The 27,692-nt window shown below is 41.2% G+C and overlaps 3 protein-coding genes across 8 annotated transcripts in view; 1 reads left to right on the forward strand and 2 right to left on the reverse strand.

Annotated features, from left to right (window-relative positions):
* Positions 1-729: 729 nt before the first annotated feature.
* Positions 730-15,941, reverse strand: POLG2 (DNA polymerase gamma 2, accessory subunit). Of its 3 annotated transcripts, none has more exons than XM_087441433.1 (8): positions 14,762-15,941; positions 10,233-10,359; positions 10,005-10,116; positions 8,980-9,153; positions 7,978-8,118; positions 5,613-5,693; positions 2,973-3,073; positions 730-934 (listed from the first exon to the last, which is right to left on the reverse strand). In XM_087441433.1, the coding sequence occupies exons 1-8, from the start codon at positions 15,324-15,326 to the stop codon at positions 769-771; spliced, it is 1,467 nt and encodes a 488-aa protein (XP_087297559.1). In that variant the 5' UTR covers positions 15,327-15,941; the 3' UTR covers positions 730-768. The 3 variants fall into 3 exon arrangements, with proteins under 3 accessions (XP_087297559.1, XP_087297561.1, XP_087297560.1); XM_087441434.1 differs by lacking the exon at positions 730-934 and adding an exon at positions 953-2,162; XM_087441435.1 differs by lacking the exon at positions 8,980-9,153.
* Positions 15,942-18,019: 2,078 nt separating this feature from the next.
* On the reverse strand, positions 18,020-25,350 carry DDX5 (DEAD-box helicase 5). 2 transcript variants are annotated; one of them, XM_087441432.1, is made up of 14 exons: positions 25,241-25,350; positions 24,528-24,721; positions 23,163-23,328; positions 22,713-22,809; positions 22,483-22,616; positions 22,300-22,365; positions 21,898-22,039; positions 21,652-21,812; positions 21,386-21,558; positions 20,889-20,999; positions 20,571-20,632; positions 20,422-20,481; positions 18,944-19,168; positions 18,020-18,726 (listed from the first exon to the last, which is right to left on the reverse strand). In XM_087441432.1, exons 2-14 carry the CDS (start codon positions 24,569-24,571, stop codon positions 18,323-18,325), a joined length of 1,845 nt encoding a protein of 614 aa, XP_087297558.1. In that variant the 5' UTR covers positions 24,572-24,721; positions 25,241-25,350; the 3' UTR covers positions 18,020-18,322. The 2 variants fall into 2 exon arrangements, with proteins under 2 accessions (XP_087297558.1, XP_004432718.1); XM_004432661.3 differs by lacking the exon at positions 25,241-25,350 and having other exon boundaries at positions 24,528-24,746.
* Positions 25,351-25,379: 29 nt separating this feature from the next.
* CEP95 (centrosomal protein 95) overlaps positions 25,380-27,692 on the forward strand; it is a 42,335-nt gene continuing 40,022 nt past the window's right edge. For 2 of the 3 annotated variants that reach the window (XM_087441429.1, XM_087441428.1), the window contains exons 1-2: positions 25,448-25,605; positions 26,693-26,821. In XM_087441429.1, coding sequence (XP_087297555.1) covers positions 25,587-25,605; positions 26,693-26,821 — 148 coding nt within the window. In that variant the 5' untranslated portion in view covers positions 25,448-25,586. Of the gene's footprint in view, positions 25,606-26,692; positions 26,822-27,692 lie in introns of all 3 variants that reach the window. The other variant, XM_004432664.3, reaches the window with a different exon arrangement.

Raw genomic sequence — 27,692 nt, forward strand, 5'->3', positions numbered from 1 at the left:
TTATTCCCTTGCATAGTGACTGACCTAGGAATGACCATGTGACCCAGTTCTGACGAATGAAATGTAAATAAGTCTTCTGATTGGGATGTCTGGGAAAGCTTTTACTTTCCTAATTAAAAAAGGAAGAGTCTTGGGTGGGGGGAGGGTGGAAGGGGTAAAGGGGTATAGTGATGGATAAAAACTAGACTTGGTGGTGAACACTACACAGTCTATACAGAAACTGAAATATAATAATGTACACCTGAAATTTACATAATGTTATAAGCCAATATAACCTCAATAAAATAATTTTTTAAAAAAAGAGGGAAGAGTCTTGGCTGGATAACTCTTATCTCTTTGACTTCCTAACTAGAATGTGGATGAGAAGGCTAGAAATATAGTGGCCACCTTGTGACGAAGAAGCAACAAGTATAAAAATAAAAGCCAACATACTAAAGATGGTGGAACAGAAAGATAGCAAGAGCCTGGGTCCCCAACTACAGAGGAAACAATTATACCAGCTCTGGACAGTCTAGCCCCTAGATTTCTCGTTATAAGAAAAATAAACTCCAATTTGCTTAATCCAGTACAGTAGGGTTTTTGTTTCTTGTAGCTGAACAAATTCCTGATACAATGGAATATATCAAGAAATATAAGTAAGAAAAACTGAATCAAAAGAAGCACCAAAAATGTCCACTTCATAAGTGCAAAGGGACTAAAACAAATCTAAGTTAATATAAGACAACCAAATTCGGAAAAGGAGAATATTTATTATACAGATATTAAAATCTATACATTCTTAGCTGATGATATATACTTGGTTAAAAAGTCTTTTACTTTGGATATATGCATCATTTCCTTCATTGTGGTGTCTCTACTTCTCAGATGTATTAATCCATTCTCCAAAGTAGCTTCAGTAATCAAAACTGTGAAGAGGATACTCATTTCATCATATCTAAGAAAAAAAGTAAACAAAATACATGAGCACAAATATAATCTGTAAATTCACCACATTACTAGCTTTAATCACTTTAGAGTCCATGCCACATTCAAGAGTCACAAAATTCAAAGGCATAGCTTGAGGGCTGGATCAAAAAAACCTTTTTTCAAGTTTCTGAATCATATTCAAAGGAAAATTTTCAGAAAGTTTCTGACTTATTGTAACAGCTGAAAAGTCATAAAAGAAAATAAAACTGAGAAATAAACACTGGTATCTCAACCCATCATTTGGGGTGATATTATGGATGAAACTCAGAATAACCTCAGCCTTTTGGTACTTGGATACAATCCAAAAAAAAATTATTTTAGACTCATGTCTTTTATTATACTACTATAATAAAGATCCAGTGTATAACAACTTATACCAAAATCATCCTTAATATATAACTTAGTATGCTAACTTATACAGTTGTCCCTCAGTATCCACTGGGGATTGATTCCAGGACACTCCCCCACCCCATGGATACCAAAATCCGTTGATGCTCAGGTCCCTAATGTAGCATAGTACTTGCATATAACCTACGCACATCCTCCATCTACTTTAAATCATCTCTAGATTACTTATAATACCTAATACATGCAAGTGGTATTGAATAGTTGTTATACTGTATTGTTTAGGGGATAACGACAAGAAAAAAAGTCTGTACGTGTTCAGTACAGACACAACCATTGTAGGCCTTTAGATCCATGTTTGGTAGACTCTATGGATGCAGAACCAGGGATTTGGAGGGCTGACTGCAGTTTCCAGTTCAGCAATAAATGAATATATCCACACTGGCCTTCTTTCTGCATATCCAGTCACACTATCTCAATGTTTCTTTGCTTTGTAGGACTCCATCAGAAACGATCTTATTTATCTATTTACTTGTTTATTGTCTATTTTCTCCCACTAGAATACAAGCTGTATAAGAACAGGAAACTTTTCTGTCTTGTTTACTGCTGTATCAAAGTACATAACACATCGTAGGCACTTAATAAATAAATATTTGGATAAAAACATCCTGGGACAATAAAGCCTTTACCATATAAAGAACGACTGTAACTTGATAATGTCCACGTGATTCAAAGATTAGGATTTTAGAACCCAAAAGGACTGGAAAGTTCAAGTACCACCCCTTCATTTTATATATGATGAAACCATTAGTTGCTTTATCTATAGAAACGTCCTTTTCTTCTGACATCATCTGAAAGGTATATTTTAACAAGTTACTAGAGAACTGAGGACCAAAACACAAAGCTTCACAACTTTTCACCTAAAAGATATACATTCAATACAAAAATCTAAAGAAATAACAAAATAAACCCAAAGGTGGGAAGAATGAATTACTTTACCAAAAAATAGAAGCTAGTGAAAAAGCAGGGGGTAAGACCAGAGACAGCGAGATCAATTAGGAGATTATTTCAACAATCCAGCCAAGAGATACTGGTGATCTTAACTTGGGTAGTGGCAGTGAAGATGGAGAGATATGGATCTGAGACATATGTAGGAGGCAGGATGACAAGATTTAGTGATGGACGGGATGTGAAGAGTAAGGAAGAGAGAGGATCCAGGTTTCAGTCTTGAGCAATACGTGAATGGAGGTGAAGATCACTGAGAAGACTGGTTCTCTGTCCTCTTGGATGGAATTATCTTCCACTCAGCCTCAGAATGAACCACAAAGCCAGCAAGGAAAAGGCACTCCACTCAGTCCTGATTCAACAAATGCGTCCAATATACATAATTCCCACCCTGATAAAATGATCAACTCAGGTACATATACTTCATGCTATTAAGTCTTAAAGTTGCACATAGTATGCGCTCAGATATACCTGATGAATATTGTTCCCTGCTGTAGCAGTTAACTAAGGGCACATGGTTCTATAAACAGGAAAGTTAGGAATAATTTTTAATTATATTATATATACATTTAGAAGAGATTTGTTACTCATAAAGAAACATCATGTGATCAAAAACTGAATAAACACAGTTTTTTAGTTACAAAGACAATTCTTACTTTGAATACAGTTGTTCCGACGAGGACTGCACAGTTTCCAAATAACCAGGCCACACAGAAATTCCACTTTCTAGTAATTCATTAAATAGCCCTTGACAAACCTGGGGAAAAATACAAAAACTTCAAATACGAAAGAAAAGTAGCCAGAGTGTTTACCCTATTTTTGCGAAACCACAAATCACGTTTCAATTTTTAAAATGGACATAAATTTCTTTAACTATGTGATCATATCATTTATAATTTATATACTGTATACTTATAAATTGTATAATTCCTCTGAAAATGAGGAAATTAAGCACTGTGAAGCTGAATACTAAATGCAGATCTTCTTTGAGAGCAATTTTTCTGCCAAATATAAGAATTTTTAGGGGCTGGCCAGGTGGCATAGTGGTTAAGTTCGCACGCTCCGCTTCTGCGGCCTGGGGTTCTCAGGTTCGGATCCTGGGAGCAGACCTATGCACCGCTCATCAAGCTATGCTGTGGCGCAGCTCCAGATAAAGCAGAGGAAGATGAGCACAGATGTTAGCCCAGGGCCAATCTTCCTCAGTGAAAAAGAGGAGGATTGGCAACGGATGTTAGCTCAGAGCTAATCTTCCTCACAAAAAAAAAAAAAAAAGAATTTTTATTATCTAAAACACAAACAAACAAAACCAAACAGATTCTATCAGAGAAAAACAGAAGTCCAAAAGGGTATGTTAACTCTAAACTCATCTGAGAGTTGAGAATTGAGCCCTAGGGTTATACTACCATGTCAGGAAGAGAAGGAAGAGTCAGTTAAGAAACTGAGCAGAATTAGCCAGAAAAGTAGGAGGAAAACCAGGAGAGTGGTATTCCTGAAGCCAACTCTTGAAAATGTTTCAAGAACAGAATGATTGATTCATTTCAGTGGAATGCTGGAGACAAAAGCCTGACTGGAAATACAGAAGTAATAATGACTAAACGACTTAGTAAACTTTACTGTTTTCTTAACAAGCAATGGTGAAGCAAAACAAAGCAAAATTTAAAACACCCTTAACAATCTAGAACTAAAACTCTAAAGCAGGATTTCTCTCATTCCGCACTGCTGACGAAGGATGTTTAACAGCATCCCTGGCCTCCAATAGATGCCTGTAGCACCCTCCTCCATCTCTGGCAACTAAAAATGTCTCTAGACATTCCAAATGTTCCCAGGGAGTGTGGGGGTGTAGGGGGTGCGCCTGAGCTACAGCACTGTTTCTCAAACTTTCACTGGCATCAGAATCACTTGGAAGGCTTGTCAAAACACAGACTGCTCAGCCTCACTCCCAGAGTTTCTGATTCAGTGGGTCTGGGGTGAGGACCAAGAATGTGCATTTCTAACAGGTTCTCAGGGTAAGACCATAGTGAAGTAAACGGGCATCAAAGTACTTGATATTTTGGGGATAGATGAGAATATAGATATTAATAAATCTAAGAAATTAACAGGGAAAAATAAACATGAGTTTTAATAAGTTAGTGGTTGCCAGCAGAAAATTTGCTCTTTCTAATGGAAGGCAGAAAAGGAGAGAAAAAGCTCTAAGCATAATTAAACGCTGAAGACATGAGGAAATGAGAACCCTCACACTATGGGTGAGAGTACAGATAGGCACAGCCAATCTGGAGAGCAACCTGGCCGATACTGTGAAATTAAGGATATATATTCATTTTATCCAAAAATCCCATCCCTGTGTATATAACCCACAAAAACTCTTGTATAGCCCAGAAAGTTACATGCATAAGTATTCTCTCCATCATACTGCTAAGGGAAAAAGTTAAAAACAGAATAAGATATATAACACACTATCCTTTTGGTAAATTACAAACATTCAAGGCACAAAATACTACAATATTCTTTTAAGAAAACAAAAACAAAACAAAAAAGGTCTGCAATTGTAATGACAAAAATCTAGGGGGTTGAGTTCTTCTTTGTTCTTTAAGCAAAAAACTCTAGGAACTGGCTACCTACCAGGGTGTTGGGTGGTCTGCCACAACCCTGGGGGAAAATCTGGAAATTAAGCCATTATCCTCCCTTTCTCTGAGCTCACTATCCCCACCTTCCCAGACCTGTCCACAGGAGTCCTCGCAGAAAGCTGAGAGACTTTCAGTCTTTAAATCTTTCCAGTGTCCTCCTTCACTCAGGTCCTGGATGGGTCTGAGTCACCCAGACAGAAATGACTGCTAAAAGGGTCTCTGGAAGGAAATTAAAACCACCCTCCTAGCTTTTCTTAAGAGTAATTAGACCAGATAGATAGAAAAATCAAAATAAGATTACAGATCTACAACCTGTGTTTATACCAACAAGTATCAAAAGTGTTAAGTTAAAAAGAGAAGGGGGGAAGAAATAATTCACTAGACATCTGTACAAATATTTTGATTACCAAAACTATGCATACTCACTTTAAAAATGCAACTATGACCGGGCATGACGTTAACAGCAAAATCTACCAAATTGTATTCAGCTTCTTTAATATACTGTACTTCAAATTATCTATAACTATCCATAGTATTTATCCACAGTTCATTATTTTATTAAGATTTTTAAAAAAGCAAATGAAGCAAATAAAACTTTAAATGGAAAGCTACTCATTTACTTGGAATAACGGTTATAATTAAAATCATGACATTAAAACTCATTGAACCCACCTGTCTTAGTTCCACTGTTGGGCCTCTTCCCACATCCAAAGCAACCTTAATAGGGGCTAAACAAGGGTGAAGTTTAAGTACCTAAGGCAATTTAAAGAGAGGGGGAAAAGGACAGCACATCTTATTTAAATATAACACAAGCACTAACAAACATAGAGCTTCCTATAGTTAAAATTTTCTGTGTGAAAACGGAAGCTAGCTGAGGTCATAAAAAACCACGTAATAAGCTATTCAGCTGTCTATATCCAGCTGCTCATGGATTTCTCCACTTAAGAAATTCTGCAGAAATAAGTTCCCTGGATACTCACCCATTTTCCGACAACCCCATTTTCCCTCAGGCAAAATGCCCCTTTCTAAAAGGCATCACTGCCATCCCTACCCAGCCTGGGCCACGTGGCTTATCATTTGGACCTTCTCTCGCCCAAACCCACAACTCTTCTCATACATTCATCCATTTATCAAACATTTGAATGGCTCGTTGGTGCCAAAAACAGTTCTAGGTGCTAGGGACAAAAATCCCTGTCCCTCATGATGGAAAGAAACAAAATAAATAAGTAAATAGTGCTTAAAAAAAAAAGGGGGGGGGAGGAGAAGATAGGAAGTGCTGGTCAAGGGGTAGGTTACGGGAGGGCTGTTAGCAATTTTAAATAAGGTGGTAAGAGAAGGTGTCCTCTCTGAGGTGACATTTGAACAAAGACTTGAAAGGTGGCTGAGGAACAAGACTTGTGGATACTGGAGGAAGAGCATTCCAGGCAAAGGGGAGAACAAATGACAAGGCTCTGAGCTGGGAGCATGCCTGGCATGATCCAGAAACAGCAAGGAGGTCCGTGCTGTTAAAGTGGACTGAGTGAGGTAGAGAGAGCAGTAGTAGGAGGTCAAAAAGGAAAAGGTTCTGTAAAACATTTTAGGGGCTTTGGCTTTTCCTTTGAGTGAGATGAGGAACTTACTGGAGTGTTTTGAGCAGAGGTGCAAAGTAACATGTACCCTTTAAAAAGAGCCACTCACTAGGGCGCGAGGGGATGATAGTGGCTTAGACCAGAGTGGAAGCAGTGGAGGTGGTAAAAGATGGTCAGATTCAGGATGTATTTTGAAGGTCAAGTCAAATAGGTTTTGCTGATGGTTTGGATGTGGGGTATAAGAGAAAGAAAGGATCACCCTTGTTTGTTTGCTATATATATACTACAAATCCCAACCCCAGAACAATTCTATAATCTGACTTTCTCTATGGCCATATCAGGCTAACTGAACACTGCATAATAAATCACTTAACTATGCAGTGTTGCTACAAACTCACGGCTGCCAATCCCAGTTGAGCACCCAACATGTTAAAACTTTTGATTTGGAGCAGCTCCCGTTCACATTCAAGAGGAAGCTGACTCACTCTTGCCACGTAAACCCCAACTCCTCCACATTTTAAGCTAATAATCTTGCCTCCTAATTCCCTAAGAAAACAGAGGGTCTGAGTAAAACTTCCTTCAAAGGCTAACACACCCTGGTAGCCTATTTATATCGTTCTCCCCTGCTGTTTCAAATAACTCCCTTTCAAGACCAATCCTTCCACTTGTATTCTTGATCCTGTTTTGATTCCCTCCTGTTTCTTCCAAAATCTTGCTCTATAAGTCATTTCTTTTCTCTCCAATAACTTCAACCCCTCCTCTCTCTTGATTCTGAGCCTATAAAAATGCTCAAGCTGCATGTCCTAAAATAAGCCTTTCCCTTGACTCAGGCCCATATCTAGTCCCTGTGATTCAGTGATCAGCCATTGGGGTCAGACCAGAAGCAGACAAGACTTGCTGGTCTGTCTTACTCCTACTTAACACTCAGCTTCTTCTTTTTTTTTTTGGGGGGGGGCTTATAAACAATAGAAATTTATTTTGCACAGGGCTGGAGGCTGGAAGGCTGAGACCAGGGTGCCAGCATGGTCAAGCTCTGGTGGGAGCCCTCTTCTGGGCTGCAGATGGCCAACTTCTCATTGCATCCTCACACAGCAGAGAACAGAGAGGGGAAGCAAGCTCTTGCGATGTTGTATAACAGTCACAAGCTGTTGTCTCAGCTTCTAATATAAACGGGAGTCATCAATTGAAAGGCTCAGGGGCTAAGAATTAGAGATAGCTGTCTAGCCGCCTACGATCAAACAGAAATGCCTTTGGGACTAACCAATAGGGATGCCTTGTTCTATTCTGTGAGAACCCACTTCTTAGTCCTGCCGCCAGATTATAAAAAAACTGAAAAATACTTAAGTTACTTGCACTAAAATAAATTTATTACTCAGAGTTTGTTAGAAACCAAGCATACTAATATTAAAAAAGGGGGCAGGACATATATTTTAAGTTTCCCAAGTCTATCTCTGAAATATCAAAAGCACCTTTCTATGAAGATTTTTCTTTCTTGTAAAGGAGTTATCTGTTAGCTGGAAAGAATCGTAGAGGTAGGCCAGCATGCCTCGGTCTAGATCTCCACGTACAGATAAAACAGAAGGAATCACACTTTTTCGTCCATCTCGGCCCTTCACAGAAAAGTAGAGCAAAAATAAAGTCTCATTTAGCAGACTTAAAATCACGTATTTTAAACTTATAGAATCAGAATACAAACTGATCAATAAATCTAGAAGGAATGATAAAATTAATTTTAAAAATCACCATTTGGAAAACCTCACAGTAATAATGATTTGGGCAAGAATCATCAATGGATGCTGTAACGAGTAGGTCAAAATTTGGTGAGAAACAGGTTATTTACACAGTCTTAAAGTATCTGCCCACAAAAGACTTATTAATTACTCATTGCAAAATACTTATCAGTTTTACAGTGGAGAAACCTGGTAGAAACCTTAACCAAGTGATAAAAGTTAACATCACCAATAACAAATTGATGTTATATGCCTCCTGATATGATGCACTGAGAAGAGGGCGGCACCATTTCTGTGGTATTCTTAACAAAAATACATGAGGAAACATCAGAGAAACTCAAACCAAGAGACATTCTACAAATGTCTATACTCTTCAAAAATGTCAAGGTCAAGAAAGACAAGAAAAGATAAAAGGAGTTATTCATTTGAAAGAGACTAAGGATACATAACTACATGAAATATGTGATCCAGACTGAATCCCGGACCTACAGAAGACATATTGGGATAACTGGTTATATCTGAAGGGTTCTGTGGATTGGATGGTAATAGTAGATTACCGTTACTTTCCTGATTTTGATGGTCGCATTGTGGTTATGTAGGTGAGTGTCCTTGCACCTGAGAAATACATACTGAAGTATTAAGAGGTCATGGGGCACCGTGTCTGCGGCTTATTCTCAAATGGTTCAGAAATAATCAGAGAATCTGAGTAAAGGATACACAGGAGCTCAAGGTAAAACATACGTGTAATTGAGACCCATTTCCAGGATACATGTGCAAAAGTTCATGATCTCCTAAATTCCACAGGGTTTCTATTGGCTCCTTTCCCCAGGGAAAATTGTAATAAAGTTTGTTTCCTTTTCGTCCCTCTTCATCCTGACAATCGCTGCTGCTGAAGTTAGATGGACTCATGGCAAACTGGAAAAAAAGTTTAAGTCTGTCTTATTAACTTATTAAAATAAATGTTAAAAAGTAAAGTTGCCTGAGATTTTTTATGCAGCAACTGAATGAAACTGGTCAAGTCCCAAATAAAAATTGTTAAGTTTAATTAACTATGAGTGAATGTACTGCTAAAAATACTGTTTTTAGTCTGAAAGAACTACAGAGAAAAACAGTTGATGCTATCTAGCCTTTTTGTGGTCAATTAATCAGAGGGGAAGGTAACCATGAACTAAGTGGGATAAAGAAGAAAGTATCATATACTCACCATTCTTATCCTTCTGTGAAGAGCTTAATTATTTGTGATTATTCCATTTAGTTTAGGAGGGTGTTTGGGGATTTTAAGAGTTGGAGAAAGGTAAGACAATGGCGAGACAAAAATGCTTTCCTCAACTCTTTTCTCTTCAGCATATACTAAAACTTGATTGTAAAGTACAGAACCAGTTTGACTAATATGGAGAGTTCATGGAGGTAGGAAGCAAAAGTTGAAGGTGTATGAGTGGGAAAGGGAAAGGGTCAAACTCTACACCAGCCAGGGATGCCAGGTGAGGGAGTTGAACTTTACCTTGAACGTAAAGACTTATCAACAAAAAGCTTCTGAGCAAAAGGGAGATAGCAAAGAATGTCTTAACCAAAGTAACTGTTATATGAAACAACAAAAATCATTACAAAGAGTTTTTTATTTGTACTTGTTGATTTATTATAGCTGCCTCATAAATACAGCATAGCTACACCAAATAAAATTTCATTTATTATAGAGAAGTATTACCTTTGACACACTAAGACAATTTACCTATTAACTATTAAATTAAGGGTAATTATTGTAGTACCTTTCTCCACCACAGGAGTCGATGACGTAACCAGAAATCAAGCCATTGGCTTGCAGTTCTTGCTGAAGTAAACCATACCAGTGAAGCTTCAGTCTTCTCACCGATTCTTTGGCTATCAGAAATACCAGATATTACTTATTTGAAAATTATATAATCTATCCCAAAGTGAAAATGACTGGTTCTTGACTATTTAAATACAAAGCCAAGTTATTTGCCATTATTTGGTACCTTTTAACACCATCAGGTGTCTGCTTAGTATCAGAAACAGGATGAAAACACACTCCAATCTGAGCAAGGCCAAAAGGTAGCCTCTTGTTTACCAGATCCAGGCAATTAACATAGTGTTCCAAGGCACCTGTCAAAAGATAAATCAAATCTATTCTATAAACCCACATCATTTTGGTCAATTTATAGACAAATTACTACTACTAATAATGCTAACACAGCAGTACAAGTAGCATGGAGCTATTAAGGTAGATCTTAATTGATTACAACTTAATTTTAGGTAGCTTCCCTCCAACTTCTTAGTTTGAAGATTTTCAAATCTCCAAGCAAACTGAAATAGTACAATAAACACTTGTAAACACTTCACCTAGATTCACCAATTGTCAACATTTTGCCACATTTGTTTTTTCTTCTTCCTCATACATTTCAGTATGCATCTCCTAAAATTAAAAATATTCTCTGTATACTATGCACTATAAAATTAATCATATAATTTCATCTAACAGATGGTTGATATTCTGTTTTCTCTGATTGTCACCCAAAATGTCATTTATTGCTGTTCGCTTTCTCCCTAATTAAGGTTCATGCACTGCATTCTGATTAGGTCTCTTTAATCTCTTTGAATCTAGAACATTTCCCCTGACTCCTCCCTCTCTACCTTTGCTTTTAATGATACTGACTTTTGATTTGAGTCCAGGCCAATCATAGATTATCTCACATTAGAGATTTGTCTGATTGTTTCCTTATGATTTAACTTGGGTTCATTATTTTTAGCAGGAATAAATACTACATAGTTGATCTGCATGTCTTTTTTTTTTTTTTGTGAGGAAGATCAGCCCTGAGCTAACATCCATGCTAATCCTCTTCTTTTTGCTGAGGAAGACCGGCTCTGAGCTAACATCTATTGCCAATCCTCCTCCTTTTTTTTTTTCCCCCCCAAAGCCCCAGTAGATAGTTGTATGTCATAGTTGCACATCCTTCTAGTTGCTGTATGTGGGACGCGGCCTCAGCATGGCCGGAGAAGCCGTGCGTCGGTGCGTGCCCGGGATCCGAACCCCGGGCCGCCAGCAGCAGAGCGTGCACACTTAATCGCTAAGCCACGAGGCCGGCCCGATGTGCATGTCTTATTGCATCCTAACAGGAGGATCATAATATCAAACTACCCTACTATAAATGAAACTAAATTTGATTACCCGGTTAAGGTAGTAAACAGCTATTCCCCAACAATATGCTGCTCCCCAACAATCTTCCACCCAATTTTTTAGAATCCAGTGATGATCCTTGCTTGAATCAATTATTATACTGGGGATTGCAAAATCATAAAATAGTGATTTTTCTAATCTACCTTTCCTTCTACACTTACTGTATAGCTTCTGTAAAAACAAACTTTCTCCATCTCCTCCCTCCACTGGCAGCCTCAATTACTTATTTTTTAAATTAACACTAAGGATTAAAATTTTATTTAATGTGTTAATGATCCATTACCATCAACATTTGTTTTAATGTTCAATTGGTCCCAAATTTAGCCAGTGGGAGTTTCCTTCAAGCCAGCACCTGTGTCCTTCTGACATGACCCCACTAGTCTTCAAGTAATTCTTTGCTTTCTAGCACTATAAACTGTCCCAAACTCACCTCGTACTTTCCCTGCTCCAGACCTGGAATCAGCCATTTCTCCAAGCACTGGTTCATTTTAGAAACCAAATTCTGGGTACTAGGTGTACTCACTGCTATTGAGTGTAATTGCTTCTAGGCCCTCTCAATGAAGAAAGTTAGGAAATACATATTTTTAAAAAATCATGAGGTCATATTGTCAATTCAAATTTAACATTACAAAGTTTATCCCTGCCTTCGTTTTTTTTTTTTTTTTGAGGAAGATCAGCCCAGAGCTAACATGCATGCTAATCCTCCTCTTTTTGCTGAGGAAGACCGGCGCTGAGCTAACATCTATTGCCAATCCTCCTCCTTCCCCCCCCCCCCAAAGCCGCAGTAGATAGTTGTATGTCATAGTTGCACATCCTTCTAGTTACTGTATGTGGGACGCGGCCTCAGCATGGCCTGAGAAGCGGTGCGTTGGTGCGCGCCCGGGATCCGAACCCGGGCCGCCAGTAGTGGAGCACGAGCACTTAAGTGCTAAGCCACGGGGCGGCCCTATCCCTGCCTTCTTTTACATCTGTATCTCTTTTCTCTTACAGTGAAAATCTTGGAGCCTAATAACATTAATCTATCCATCTATTTGCTTTATCTTATAATATATATGAAACAGCTTCTGAATTATAATTCCAACATTTCTACTTATTTATTTTTTCAGGGTGAGGGAGACTAGCCCTGAGCTAACATCCGATGCCAATCCTCCTCTTTTTGCTGAGGAAGTTTGGCCCTGGGCTAACATCCTGCCTATCTTCCTCTACTTTATACAGGACACCGCCACAGCATGGCTTGACATGTGCGCCCGGGATCCGAACCTGCGAACCCCGGGCCGCCGCAGCAGAGCTCGGGCACTTAACCACTACGCCACCTGGCCGGCCCCACAACATTTCTACTTAGAATAAATATAAGTTCAAGACTTCTTTGTAGTTCTTTATGCACTTAGATTATATCCCACTAAATGACAGCACTGTGTTCAAAAGTTACTTGAATTTGAGATTTCCACTTCTGGTAAGAGTTGACCAGCTTGTTGATAACAAGAAAAGCCGGTTAAAAAACATTAAAAAAAAAATCTGTTTAAAGACATAGGAGAGCTATCAAGGCAGTAAGTACTTGAGGGTCCAAGATTTGGAGAAAAGGGAAGAGCAGAGGTGAACCCAACACTTAGTGCTGCTTTTCCAATTCTCAAGCAGCAAAGCTGAGAAGTTGAAATGCTGAGTAGAGCTTCCAGACATGTTATGAGACTGGGAAATACAAAAATTGTAGTTCCTAGCTCACCAAGGAGGAGCGGCCCTGGTAAACAAGACAGCCTCTCACGAGGGACACTCAGGGACTACACTCTCGGAGTAGAGGCGAAAAGACTGAAGCCCAGCCCCCAATAAACTTAATCCCGGATTGTATTAAGAAGATATGCTCCCACTCTAGCGGCCTACCAAAAGCAAAAGTAAACCCTCCCAGGAAGAAGAAAATGCCACCCAAAGCTTCAATTTATCTCTACAATTTACACACAAATTACCTAGAATATCAGGAGAAAAGTCCAAATGACCAAAAGCCCAGAGAAAAACAGATATATCTGAGTTGCTACACAGACTAAAATGTGATTAACGTGTTCAAGAAAGTTGATGACAAGATGGGGAAAAGGTCTAACATGTATAATTAGTCACAGAAGAACAGAAGAAAGAGAATGGGCGTTTACAATACTTGGGGACATGACTTAGAATTTTACAAACTACTCATAAGCAGAGGCTACCACAGTAGTTCAAACATGGAATAAAGAGAGCAAGGGCATTGGGCATAGAGAGAAGTGGCAAACTGATTACTCTAAGCTCAACACTAGACAACCAAAGGATTTGGCAGATAAGGGGCTTAAGTTTCCTAAAGGCAAGAAAATATCTGGCACATCAGTAGATGCTTTGATGAATTGACATCTAAGAGAGCCAAGTTTCATTTTCCAATAAAGAAGAAAAGATTGACTTGTTTTGGGACATGATAAGGAGCAGTGATTTAACTCTCCCAAAGTAAAGCCATTATAGGATAATTGAAGTAGTACAAAATTGTCACCTTTATTCACAAGTTTTAGTTTGCTTTATTTGGTTAAGGAAATCTTTAAAAAGGTTACAATATGGGTACTAATTTGCAAAGAACCATGGACATTGGTTATTTTAAATTACTTTATGGTACCACTTAATGAAAAATGGCAAGGATAGCATTTTGCAAGGATCAGACGCTGTGGCAGCAAGTCTGTCCTGTAAAGAACCTTAATTTTTTTTTTTTCCAGAATCTCCGCAATCATGTTCTATTTTACTTTAAAGGTAAATGGTGCCCTACAAATTTCTGTGTATTCACTCAGGAATCACTTATAAAGCTTGATTAGTCCTATTATCTTGCAGACTCAAAAATTACCTAAAGGGCTCTTCAAACAACAGATTGTAGATCAGTTTTTAGTAACCAAAATTTGGGGGGAGGAAGGGGCATTTTCTTTTTGCTCTAGAAAAATGAGCTCTTGGTTGGTCTATTGTGTGTAAAATTGTAGAGTAACTCTGGAATATTCATAAACATCTTAGTAACGACGAACAAATGATTCAAACACACGATTTAATTTAGGTCCTAATTCCAGGGCTGCTCAATTGAACTCTAAAATCCTAGCCCCGTGAAATTGAGAGCGTTACCAGGTCCTTCGGCCAGATTCTTTAAGGAACAGTAACGATTCCATGGACCAGTTTTCTCCAGGGTAGACGCACTGTAAATAAACCCAACTACTTCAAAAAGATGAGAACCAGATAACTTCCTTTCCACGTGAATAAAGGGCCAGTTGCAATTCGCGAAATCGAGCGAGACTGCCTTTCCACCCCGACACCTATTTTAAAGCATGAAATCGTGAAGCGTACCGTGAAGAAGGCTCTCCCGTAGCTTCCCAGAAGTTTTTAATAAGTTCTCAAGAAATGCTACTAGCTGTTCCTTACTCAGCTCTTTGTCTTGCAAGATTTCGCGCAGCGTTTCCGCAGAAACTAACCTGAAGGCACTGTCCCCGGGCAGAGAAAGGCCTGGTTCATGGTGGAGGGCGTCCACCGGGAAGACCTGCTCCCTGAACACTACCACCGAGGACCACCATTCCGCCGCGAGGTTCTTCCGCAACTCTATGCCCAACGGGCCAAAGCCGGGGTGGCACCCGCTCAGAAGAGACTCTCGGCTAAGCTGCCGCTGGGTGCCGCTGAGGAAATGCCTTCTCTGACAGAGCTCCACCAGCGCCTCGCTGCCCTCGCCACCGGACTCCGGGGCTTCTCTCGGCTCGCTACCCCGCGGCAGCTCCTCGTGCGAAGTCAGGGGCCCTCCGAGAGAGCTACTCCCTTCCATCAACCGGTCCCGCCGCCCCCCATCTACTCGACCCCCAAACCCAGACAACAGGCACCTGCAGACTTTCTGGCAGGCCCTGACGGCTGCACCAGAGCGCATCGCCCTCGTCAGTTAAGGAGCACAGTCTATTTGACGGCTGATCCCAATAAACCGCCACAACTCTAAGAGCCCGAGAGCCAACTGCGCAGGCGCGACGGAAGTGAGAGTGCGCGCGGCCGACCCCACCCACGGAAGCGCGTCACTGTTCCGGCTACGGCCGCCGCGGGGCTTCCCCGCCGGCCGTGGAGGAGGGCAGCTCACGCCTCTTCTCCCCTCAATCAAGCCTGGTACCCTCATATTGTTCTTCATCTGACTTCATCAGCACGGGTAAAGGTCATTCCCATTTACTTTTCAGCCACTGTTCAGTCAGCTTTACTTTCCTTCCTAATGGACATCAAAATACTTCGGTGTTCTCCAAATCACCATTTAAATACACCTTCTCAATCTTAAATGTTAACGAAAAGAAACTTTGGTTCCCATTTTTAACAAGTTCCTTTATGATGGCTTGGAGACCTAGGCCTTCGTTGTAAAGCTGGTAAATGCTGCCGCCAGCATGCCTACTCACAGCAGTTCTCCTGGGAGTGTGGGTGAGCTGTGACGGGGAAGGGGTATGGTCCCTACACATATTGGAGTGGTTCTCAAACGGCAGTCCTCGGCCAGCGGGTGGCCAACAGTACCTACCACTGGGAACACTGGAAACAAACCGCCGCGAGGAGCCCAGCATTGTAAACATGCCCTCCAGGTGAATGTGGAGGCACACTGCGAACCACTAGCGTATAGTAAGGTCTTCTACCAGAGGATCCTTCTAAAGGTTCTTATCAAAACATGCAACCTTGTGTGATTACCTGTTTAAAATGGAGATCCATGATTACCTATCAGGCTTGTGACTTTATCTGTATTTTAACACTTAGAGCCCTTAAGAAAATTGCTCAAATAGTAAAAAAGAGGTACACTCGACTGAGGAAAATGGTTGATTTCAAAGCCCATGATTCCTTACTTCTAACTTCCCTTAAAGTGGTTAGGAAAACTTGAAGATTAATCCAGGTGAAAGGAACAAGCTACTAGATTCCACTAGACTACCAAGAAGGGGCAGTTTATAAAAAGAGGGTAATAGCTTAGCAATTGAGCTAACATAACACAGGAGCAGCTAAAATTTTTCATCATGTGTAAGGTGTTGTGAGAGGCTCAGAAAACCCTTCTATACAAGGACATGTGCTCAAGTTTGTAAAAAGAGAAACTAGAAAATGAAACAGTGTTGTTGGAAAGCCATTGTTAGTCAACGGCAAAACTGGGCATTATTAACATGGTGTTTTCCACACTCAGGAAACACACACCAGGAGAGGCCTACACACAAATAAATAAAAGAGAGAATGGGGAGAAAAATCACATTTATTAGTGAAGACAACCACAGGCTGGACACAACACACATGCTAAAAAGTGGACTGTTTTTAAAAACTTACTTCAAAGGTAAATAGGTAATGTTTTCCACAGCCCCACAATCATTTCAATAAATGTTTACAAATTAAAGGCCCAAGTTAGACATTAAACAGTAAAATATGTAATAAATACTCCAACCTACCCCAAAAGCTTCTTATAAGTTAAAAGTCATAATGAATTTGACTATCCATGCTATTGAAAACTCTTCAGTTACTAGAGAGGCTGAATGAGTTTTCAATGTATTAGTCCTAAAAACACCACTCCCCATACCCCCCCCAGGCAAATTCTAGTTTGTTTTACATTTTAGGATGAGGCATTAACACCAATTAAAGCCTCAGTTTAATAATCAGAATTTAAATGAAGTCTCATGAAGACCTCTCCTCTCCTGGCAAAAAGTCTGGGAAGACATTCCGACTTACTTCTAGCCATTATTCAAATAAAGGATTAGAAAGATTGGTGAGCCGAAGTTAAATCTAAAGCTACCCCCTGGGATCTTTCCAGCAATAAACCCATGTTGACCCTAACAACATGACTAGTACTACAGTCACTGTGCTTTTAGTTATGTTGCTTCCTCTTGGTTAACCATTAATTTTGATGAGAATTTCTTTTTCCTGTGTTCACTTGAACATGAGTAGACCTTACAGTTTGAAGTCCTCTCCAGTTTCCTGAATTATTGGAAAAACATTCATGACTCCCAGTGTGACTACAGTTAAGAGTCCCAGGAAGCCTGTGAAGACTAGAATCTATATATAACCTGCACTAAGAACACTGAAAACAAATCCAAACTTAGCTCTTGGCCAACCACCTTAAAACGTGTAATAGTCTTTTAGCTTTGTTCAACATTTCAGTAATTCACAATACAGCCAAGAGCATAAATATAATCTCTTTTGAAAAACCAAATTACTTGGAGCTTTTCAAATTATAAATTTTGCAAAAGGAACAAAGTCATCCATGTTGTTCTCACATTAAATAGTCTGAAGGTGGGGCTACACAGTTGATTATTTCCTATTGTAATATCTCATTTCACCAGTCTGCTAATACATAGATTAAATGACTCACCTGATGTTGGGAGGTACTAACAGAAAGCCTTTATGCAATTTAGCCTAGAATTATAAATTTACCTAAATCAATCCCATTTTAATGCTTGCAATATGAATATAGATAATTGTAGGGAGGGCCTTCTGATCTCCCCACTTTCCAAAACTAAATAATGGAAAGGAGCAGTCAACTTAGTTTTTATGATTAAAAGACAGACCATCTAAGCAAAGTTTCACATGACATTATATATTGTAAAATAAAGTACAATTTCCACTTAATTCAGTCTTCAAATATTTTTTATTGGAAGGCCATGCATTGCCTTCATTTATTGTATTTCAAATCACTGTACATTTACTTTTGTGAAAACACTGCCTGCATTTTCTAGTACAAAAAAAACCTAAAAATTGTTTCAGGAATGTAGAGAAATATTCAACTTAAATAGCGAAAAAGTGCACCATAATTACTGCTGCACTGCAGTCATTTCTGCATTTCCCATGTTTCTTAAATAACTATCTTGTCTGATAACACACAATATAAAGAGCAATTATGAAAAACAGACATTTACATATACCTCTAAAGTCTTACTGAGAATATCCTGTTGGCATTGGATAACCAATCATAGGCGCAGCTGCAGTAGCAGGATATGCATATGCCTGTTGGTTCATACCATTGTGTATATTTGGAACATTACTTCCATATTGCTGAGTGCTATCATAACCATTCTGGTAAGTCCCTGTTGGGTTACCAGTCCTAAAACTGGTCTGTATACCAGCAGACACAAAATTACTTCCAAAGCTCCCATTGGTGTAATTTGCAGCACTGTAAACACCATTCTGAGTTTTTGCCCCAAAATCTCTCTTTAGCAGACTAGAGTAACCTCTGTCATAATTTTCCCTGTCTCTAAAGGTATTAAATCCACCCCTTTTGCCTGCAGAATATCTGTCCCGACGGTCATCCTTCATGCCTCCTCTACCCCTGGAACGACCTGTCAAGAAAAAGAGTAATTGCAAACTGATTATTTCTATAGCACAGTTCACTACAAACACAAAAGGAATCAAGCAGCTCTAGTCACTATAGGTGTGTTTTCTCAAACTTAGCTTCACACTGAAGATTTTACTTACCGGCCGATCCTATTTAAATGGATTTGTAGACAAGTATGTGACCCAAAACCACCAACATTTCTTATCGAAGGTTGGTCTTACCTGAACCTCTGTCTTCGACCAACTGAAGCAACTTGGGATTAATTGCTTGATTAGCTTCACGAAGCACAGAGATAAGGTCGCTCACTTGCTTTATGTTATTAGGTGTAAAGAAAGTGTATGCTGTGCCTGTTTTGGTACTGCGAGCAGTTCTTCCAATTCGATGAATATAATCCTCTGAGGAGTTAGGGTAGTCATAATTGATGACAAATTTCACATCTTCCACATCTGTAAGGTGTTGCAGTGTGGCAAAATAGCAATGTACGGAGTTTTGCACACCACAACAGCCAGACCAAAAATAAAAAGTTAGACAATTGTACTCCCAAGAAGGTACGGGCTGCAAAAAATACAGTTAAAATGGTTATCCATTCCCTGTAGGAATACCATTGAGGTTGAAAGAAAGAGGGGAGGGGGGGGAAAAAAAAAAAGAACACGTCAGCCATACATCTCATTACCCACCCAGTGACAGGGCATATCAAAGAGATGTGTATTCCCTAAAACATTCCCAAATCAGCAAGTCCCCTTACAGATCATCAAGTGACATCTGAATGCTTCTGCGCAGTAGGGCCACTTAAAGGTTCACAGCAACCTCTTCATGTGCTCATTTTGAGGACCTTTAAACAAAAATGTACATGGTCCTTTGCATTACACACTCATCAGAAGTTCAAAATTCTGGCCACACTGCTTGTCTTGCCAAGACCTTACAACCGCAGCTGCAAGAAAAACATACCTGTCCCCCAAAAGTTGTTTTTATGCACTGTGTCTCGTCTAGGCAAGCGCTTCCAAGAAGCCAGGATTCACTTGAGAATGTGTCTCTCTCTGGCAGGTCTCGACATGACGACTACTGTGTAGGTGAGGGAGGAACTTTCAATGCAGTGCTTTCTTTTCCCACTGACTAAGTGTGAGAAGTTGCTCCTGCTCTAGATCTCATGTGCCAGTACTCACCAATTTGTAAAAGGCTTAGTACCTTTTAAAGCTGCTCTCTCCATTTCAAACTTGAACAAAAATTTCATTGAACATTGAAGTTTGGAAATATTTCTTCAACATTTCAGCAAACTCACTGAAACTCAAAGACCCACAGATCACAGTCAAGTCTGAAACAATGCTGTACCATGGCAGTCATGCAGAGCATGGGACAGAAGGAATACCACGGCAGTGAACTGTGAGGATAACTTCCATTTTTTTCCCCCAGAGAGAACAGTTTACGGGGCAGAGGTGGTATGTTCTGCCTTTTGAAGATTACTGGCACACTTTCAGCTTTTCATCTCTCTAATCGACTGGAAGCAGCCAGCCGATCACTAGTCCTCCATCCCCCTCGAGTCCTCCGATTGTCATGCCTAGGCCTTGCCACAAAGACTGCACCTTTATATGAAAAAAACTTAGAAAAAACGCAGAGGTTAAAGAAAGCAATAAACTTTCTTTAAAAAAATTATATGGAGATCTTCTGGGAAACCAAGCCATGAATTCGAGTTTGTACTAACCTAGCCCTCTGGAGGCCACATCTGTAGCAATCAGAATAGGAGCTTTTCCATGTTTGAACTCTGCAAAAGAAGGCACATAAACAATCACCAATCTGTGTGGAATTCTAGGTTTTGAGGGGGGGGAGGGGGTCTTCATTTGAAATGCTTACCATTTAGAACCCAGTCACGTTCTTGTTGACTCTTGTCACCATGGATACCCATGGCAGGCCACCTAAATTAAAGAAAAATTCTATTAGTAGGCTCACATTTAAAACTTGACAGATTTTAGTCTAGTCTTTAACCATTTCTGGTCATAGACCCCTTTAATTTCACCTAAATATTGTATATAACTACAGCTTTACCTATACTACCAGATGTTTCCTATCCATGAAACTAATACATTACTCCTGATGTAAGTTTGCCCCTCCCCTCCTCTAAACTCAGCTCTAATACATCTGCTTCAGTGGAGGAAGCCTACACATACATACCCATCTCTCCTCATTTTTCTAGTAAGTTCATCACATCTTCTTTTGGTTTCAACAAAAACAATGGTTTTATTCTCCTTCTCACTCATGATCTCTTCCATTAGACGTATAAGTCTGGAAAGAGTGAAAAAATTGTGAATTTTAGAACAAGTCCATGGTTATGGCCACACATTTATGGTCAGTGAAACACTATATTCAATTTATGTGTGGCTCTAAGTCAAAAAGGAACCACCTGCTTACCACTGATCAAACAAGTATACCTGTGGTCCTTAGATAAACCACAGGACACAAGCTCCTTTTCTAATAGGAATGCCATAAATATGGTGATAACCAATTGTCTTGTAAGGAAGACAATTTTCAGAAGAACTGACAGACTAATTTTAAAAGAACATATTCAGGTTCCACCCAACTGAAAGTCACTTTTAAGATAACCTATAAAACAGTGACTCCTCAATTTGTACAGCCAAGTCATTATTATAGTAAGACAATAGAAAACTTACTTTTCATCCTTTTCTACATCATGACACACATCCACAATCTGAAGAATGTTGTGGTTTGCACTCAGTTCTAGTGCACCAATGTTTATATGAATGTAGTCTTTCAGGAAATCTTCAGCAAGCTGTCTTACTTCTTTTGGCCAAGTCGCACTCCACATTAGGGTTTGCCTATCAGGCTAAAGAATTTCGGATAAAAAAATAAAAGTACTGTACTGTAAGAATGAATTTACAGCTAAGTTTGAAGAGGTAACATATTTAAGGGCACTCACTCTTATTTGATCCACAATCTTCCTTATTTGGGGTTCAAAGCCCATATCAAGCATTCTATCTGCTTCATCAAGGACAAGGTAGGTGGTTCTTCTCAGATTGGTTTTCCCACACTCTAAAAAGTCAATCAGTCTTCCAGGTGTTGCAATACAGATTTCCACACCTTCAATTAAACACATAAATGTAACCAAGACATCCAAAACTTTTAGCAACATCAGTAATGAAGAGAACCTTTTTTGTTCACATGCCTCTCTCCAAATCACGTATCTGTGGTCCCTTGGGAGCACCACCATAGATGCAAGTGGACTTCAAGCGACATGCTCTACAGTATTCAGCAGCTACTTGCTGTACCTGTTGGGCCAGTTCCCGAGTTGGTGCCAGCACCAAGCACTAAGGAAAGAGGAACAGAAAGCAGAAGAGCTTTTAACAGAGACCTGAATCCCAGTTTTCAACTGCTAATTTATCAGTTTACAGTGGCGTATTATTTTGCTGTCCAATACCCTAAAATGCTTTGTCTCCAGTCAACTCGAGTAGAATAACTAGAGTCTCCCCACAAAACCACCACAAATTATGTCTTTTGCTATATAGTCTATAAAATCTCTAAATTACACTTCTAGCCAAAAATTAAGAGAAAATACATATATACTTACAATAGGCCCATCACCTCTCTCTAGGAATGGCTGATGATTGATGTGGACTATGGCAGGCAGCAAATACTATTCAGGGGAGAGCAGACAACAAGGTACCATTAATATACTTCTGGTTCCTTTGTATGCCCAATCCATGTTCTCTAGACCCATCACAGAGTAACTCAAAAGTTCTCCCAAACTTACAGACAATGTTTTTCCAGATCCAGTCTGTGCCACTCCAACCATATCCAATCCACTTAGAGCAACTGGCCATCCCTGAGCTTGAATAGCAGTGGGTTCAGTAAAGTTCTGCCTTGCAATAACATCCATAACGTTTGCTGTAATTAGCAACAGCAACTTAGTAAAAATTAGTAGGGCCAAGAGAAAGGGGGGAATTAAAAAAAAAAAGGAGAAAAAACAAAAGTAGCACTTACCAGGAAAGTTTGCTTCATAAAAATTCAGAACTGGCTTTGGGCAATTGTGACCTCTAACCGTAATTTCCTTGCTTCTTCTATATGTATCCACCTCTTGCTACAAAACAAATTACAATAATCTAGTGTGTCATGATAACCTCCTCTAACACAATCAGTAAGCCCCTAAATTTATAATTGATTAGCTACATTAATGTTGCCATTTTAAATCTGGATCCACATATGAAAACCCTATATAGCCCAAGAACCCCGTATCGTGTTACGCTCAACCATTCTAAGTAGAAAAACTCAAAGCCAACTGTTTCCAAAAAGTAACACCTCTTCCCCAACTACCAAGTCAAAAAGCAGTAATTTCTCAAAACTCGGTCATTTGCTAGACTTTTCTGGTCCGACTTCCATTTACTATAAGTTGTTACTGAGTTATAGCCTAGTGGGGCCAACGAAATTACTCACTGCTGTGCGCCTAGCCAAATCAGGGTGTTCTTGATAAAAATTCTTCTCAAATTTGGGCAGCTCATCAAGGTTCCACTTCTTTTTAACTAGTTTCTCCCCAGGGTTTCCAAACTTCTTTCCAGATAGGGGCCCTGCCCTACTTCCTCCAAATCGAGGCGCCCCAAACCTGAAATTAAAAAAGAGTTACATTTTCAGACGCCTACACAGGAGTTTACATATAGACAGACTTACTAACCCTTGGCACACACTCAAGATCAATGAAAGACTTTTGGAGGTTTAAGATCTAGCTCTAGCCTTAATGATGGTCATTCTCCCAAACCCACAATCAGCATCCTATCTATCTCATTTCCCGTGGTCCCAAGTACACACTACTGAAGCTAAGTCAACAGCCCGGGATTTACCAGGTCGGAAATACACTGCCCAAACGCCAGAAGTTCAGACTACAAGTACAGACAACAGCTTGTGGCTACCAGTCTTTCCCACAAGTTTATGAATTAAATATCTGGCAGAGAAACAATACAAGAAAGGAGGAGCTTAACAGCTACGTTATTTCTCAGCTGTTTCAAACACAGGAACTTTGGTTTTAAGTGGATAACGGGACAGTACAGGCAGCCAGAGCATCACAATGAGGGTTCTCCAGGACGCTGAAGCCAGTGGAGTTGGGGGATCCCGCGGAAAGGCCCCGGAGCAAGGTAGCAAAATTATATAACGCGAAAAAAAGAGGAGGAGGAGCTGGCGACTACCAGGGGAGGAGTCCCGGCCCAGGCGGAGTCGGCCGGGCGGCGTTCCCGCTGGGGCGGCGCTTCCCCCTTTGTCTCGCATTTCTCTCTGCGCCACATTTTCTCGACGCTGCCATTTTGAGCTCCTCCGCCGGGCGGGGTAACAAAGGCGCCGCCGCCATGTCCGACGCCGGCATTTTGTACCCGCGGCTCAGCCACATGGCCGATTCCCGCGGCGCCGGCCACCCCCCTGCCCCCGCGGAGGCTTCAGAGGCGGCTCCCTTGGCTCCCGCTGAATCCTGGGGGCCCCTAAAACACCTCCGGAAAGCTTGCACCTAGAAGCGGCGACTCCGTCCGCCTCGAAGCGGCGCGCTCGCCTGCCCTAAAAATACGCTCCTCCGCATTCTCCCAACAGCGGCTAAATCGCCGAGGCCCTGATGGCCCCCGCAAACAAAGGGCGAGCTCGAGGGCCGTTAACAGGCGAATCTCTTCTGGTCACTTTTGGACAAATATCAAACATTCCATTGAAGAGGCCCATGGGTGGGCTGAAAAAGACAAGTTCCCACCCTCTCCACTGCCCGCCGCGACCCTCATCGGCCTCCCATCCCCCACCCGCCGGGCCTGACAGGTCAGTTCCCACACTTACCCTCGATCCCGGCCGCGGTCTCGGTCACTCGAATAACCCGACATGGCGTCAATGGTTGCGGTTGGCGGGGAACGAAGTGGAGAGAAACGGGTGCGACGAGTCGCTGGAGCTGGCTTCGACGACGGCGAAGCCTTGCGGGGGCGGCAGAAGCAGAGGGACAGCGATGACTGGAGCAAGACGTGCTCCACAAGAGACTGGTGGAAATGAATGAGGTGCCGGCCGCGTCCCGGCAGCCGGTTTTATAGCCTGGACCGCCTCCTCCGCCGCACAGAATGCTGGGAGCCGCTCTATGACCTAATCATCCCGCCCCTGCGCTGAGGCCGCAACGCCCGCCGGCGTTCCGGAATCCGCCGTGTTCTCGCCCCTCCCCCAGGCCCCTCCCTCAGAGTCGCCCGTTTTTCGCCCCTTTTATGGCTGGGCCCACCCACCACTGGGAGGCCCTAGCCTGCACGCTCTTAACTCCACCCTTTTCTCGTCTGTCTACACCTTAAGGAAGCCACCCTGCCCTTTTCCTGGTCCGGCCCAAGGGAAAAAATGGTCAGCCCACTTGGAAATGTTTACGTCTCCAAAGAGCCTTCACCGCCATAACCAAACGAGGGGGCGTGAAAGCGGAGCCTGGCATTGTCACGTGGCTGCCCCCTCCCATCCGGTGAGTGGACCGCACTACTTCCCCAGTTGGCATCAGCGGAAGAATACAAAACGAAATAGCTCACCGGAAGTGCCGTGCTAAAGCCCTTGAGAGACCAGCCAGGGCTGCTGGGTGACCTGGGCTGTCAAACCCACCCACCGGAGAATCCCTTAGCAGGATCTTGTCGCGGAGAATGGTACCTCGACTCCGCAAACCGCCGCCCCGGCGCGTGCTGCGAAAGGAAGCGCTCCTCTGATGACCAATCAGCAGTGAGAGGCCGTTTTAACGTCCCTCCCTCCTTCACCCCTCCTTCGCTGCGCTTTCGTTTCGTTCCGCCTCTTCTCAGCGCTGTGTGTGCCCCTTGCGGCCCTTCCAGGACACCGTCCACCGCGCGCCCGGCCAGGAGTCTGGTGCCGACCTGCCTTCGCGACATGGCCGGGTCGGAGACTGGTGAGTCTCGCCCTGGAGCCGTGGTATGTGTGGACTGAAGCTGTCCAAATCCCTGAACGGCCCTGCCCATTTTATCTTGAGGCCTCGAGCCGGCTTCAACTAGGACTGGGCTGCCGGCGGGGCTGGTGACACACCCGGTCGTAGACGGTGGGCTCTCTGGATAGGGTCTCCTAACCCCATTCCCTGTCCGCTTCGAGGCCACCGAGCGCGATTTTGGGGTGGGGGAGAGGAGGCCCTGCGGCGAGGACCGTAGCACGCCGGTATCCTGGTGCAAAAGGGCGGTCAGAAAGTGTTTTTTTCGGGACTCTAGCCCTTGTCGGTGTGCTCTTTGCTCCTCGCTGTGGGAACTCAGGTCGTACCTGCCATCTGTATTGAATTTCTGAGGAATGGCACTCTTAAGATCTGTTGATGCCCCTGCCAAAGTAGAATAGTGGTGGATTTTTCTCTTCAGTGCCCTCTAGAGTTACCGGCTTTGTCTAGCACCACTTGAAAAACGAGTTGATTTGGTTGTCTAGGATGCTTTCTTCCTTTTCTCCAGGACAGCCTTCAAACCAGTTGTCATGGTTTGGTCAGCTTTGAGGGATGGACACGGAGAGAGGGAGATAATGTGCCTTGAAGACACATACACACATTTATTTCTAGGACATACTGAAGATATCGAATACGGAATGAAAGAACTTTCCCCTTAATCGCCAGTCATTTCAGGGAACAAATGTTTCAAGCTTTCTAAATTTGAAAAGTATTCCCATTTACTTGTAAATATATTTTACATAAAAACACCTATGTATGGCTTGTAAAATAAGAACTACAATAAGTAACTTAAAATTTTCAATTGCAACAGTGAAAGCTGGATTCACATCGTAGTTTTGGCTACATTGAAATTCTGGCATTCTGGAAATCATCCCAAGAAATTAAATACATCTTTTCAAAAATCATGCCTAGGAGGGTCTTTGAAATTTTATAACAGTCAAATCCCTTATCTTCTACAGAGTTCAGTGTCTGTTTTTGTGGGGCTTGTTTTTTTTTAATGTATGTATATGACTCTTTCTAGTGGTATTTAAGGTTGGTCTTTTCCCTTTCCCAACAGAGTGGGTAACCATTGCCAATAACCTTCTTTTGAAATGTCACATACATCTGAGGATACACGAACTAGAAGATTGTGATGCTAATGTTTTTATTGCTCTTTATCAATCCATTTTGGGAGAAAAGGTGCCAGGTAAGGGTACTAAAAAGTGAGAGTAATATTGTCTGTATCTTAGGCCGCAAGTTTCTAGTGCTGTTAGTTAGATCCTATGGTGTTTATAAAATCTTGAGTTTTCTCTTTGTCTGCTTCTTATTTTTATCTAAATATTGCATTCGTTACCTTAATGACTGCCTAGGAGACCCACCTGTAATAACAGCCTTGGTCTTCGCTGTTTAATTATGCCTAATGCCTTGTGAAAGTCATACCTTTTCCATAAATCTACCTTCAAAGGTTCTAAAATTGAGTGGAACTTTGAAACTTGTTGGGTCCTGTTACTTAAGCAATATTATGGATAAGAATTGGTGTTTGTTACCCTGGTTAAATATCTCAGAGTCCTTATCCATAAATTCCTCTCTTGCCTCTGTTTCTTTCATAGTTGATAACCGTTAAGTATTATAAGCTCTGTATAGTCTCTCTTCCTTTCCCCCTGTTACTGTGAGTCAGTGTCCTCATCACCTCTTGGAATAATGGGATGGTCTCTACCTGGTATCTTTCATGCTAGTCTCAACCGTCTTTAGAGTTCAGAGGCATGTAGTTATTAGACTAGTCCTTTAAAATACTTTTTTCATCCTATCCAAAACATTCGTCTTCCTCAATACCAGAGGAGAAACTCCAAATTTAAGTTGATATTAAAATCTTTCTGCACTTTGGTCCATACTGACCTTTTAATCCTTTGTACCAGTAATTCCCAATAGGCTGCTTTAACAAGACATGCAAGAATTCTACTTTCACACCTGTTGTGGGTTTTTTTCTCTCATGGAAAGCAGCCCATGGTTATGGGTTAAAGTGTCACCACATGTATTGCCCCCTTATTAGAATATTAGCATCGCCTTGCATTTAGGGA

The sequence above is a fragment of the Ceratotherium simum genome, chromosome 16 (genome assembly GCF_057802395.1).
Source record: "Ceratotherium simum simum isolate JZ-2026a chromosome 16, ASM5780239v1, whole genome shotgun sequence".
Classification (NCBI taxonomy): domain Eukaryota; kingdom Metazoa; phylum Chordata; class Mammalia; order Perissodactyla; family Rhinocerotidae; genus Ceratotherium; species Ceratotherium simum.

Coding starts and splice junctions, on each gene's coding strand:
- POLG2 (XM_087441433.1), bottom strand. CDS start 15,326: ATGCGCTCTGGTGCAGCCGTCAGGGCCTGCCAGAAAGTCTGCAGGTGC. Junction 5,694..7,977: donor AGAAAAATCTTCATAGAAAG/GTGCTTTTGATA, acceptor AAATTGCCTTAG/GTACTTAAACTTCACCCTTG. Junction 935..2,972: donor TCGGAACAACTGTATTCAAA/GTAAGAATTGTC, acceptor TTTTTTTCTTAG/ATATGATGAAATGAGTATCC.
- DDX5 (XM_087441432.1), bottom strand. CDS start 24,571: ATGTCGGGTTATTCGAGTGACCGAGACCGCGGCCGGGATCGAGG. Junction 22,617..22,712: donor TTATGAAGCAAACTTTCCTG/GTAAGTGCTACT, acceptor TGCTAATTACAG/CAAACGTTATGGATGTTATT. Junction 20,482..20,570: donor ACGTGACTGGGTTCTAAATG/GTAAGCATTTCA, acceptor CTTCTTTTGCAG/AGTTCAAACATGGAAAAGCT.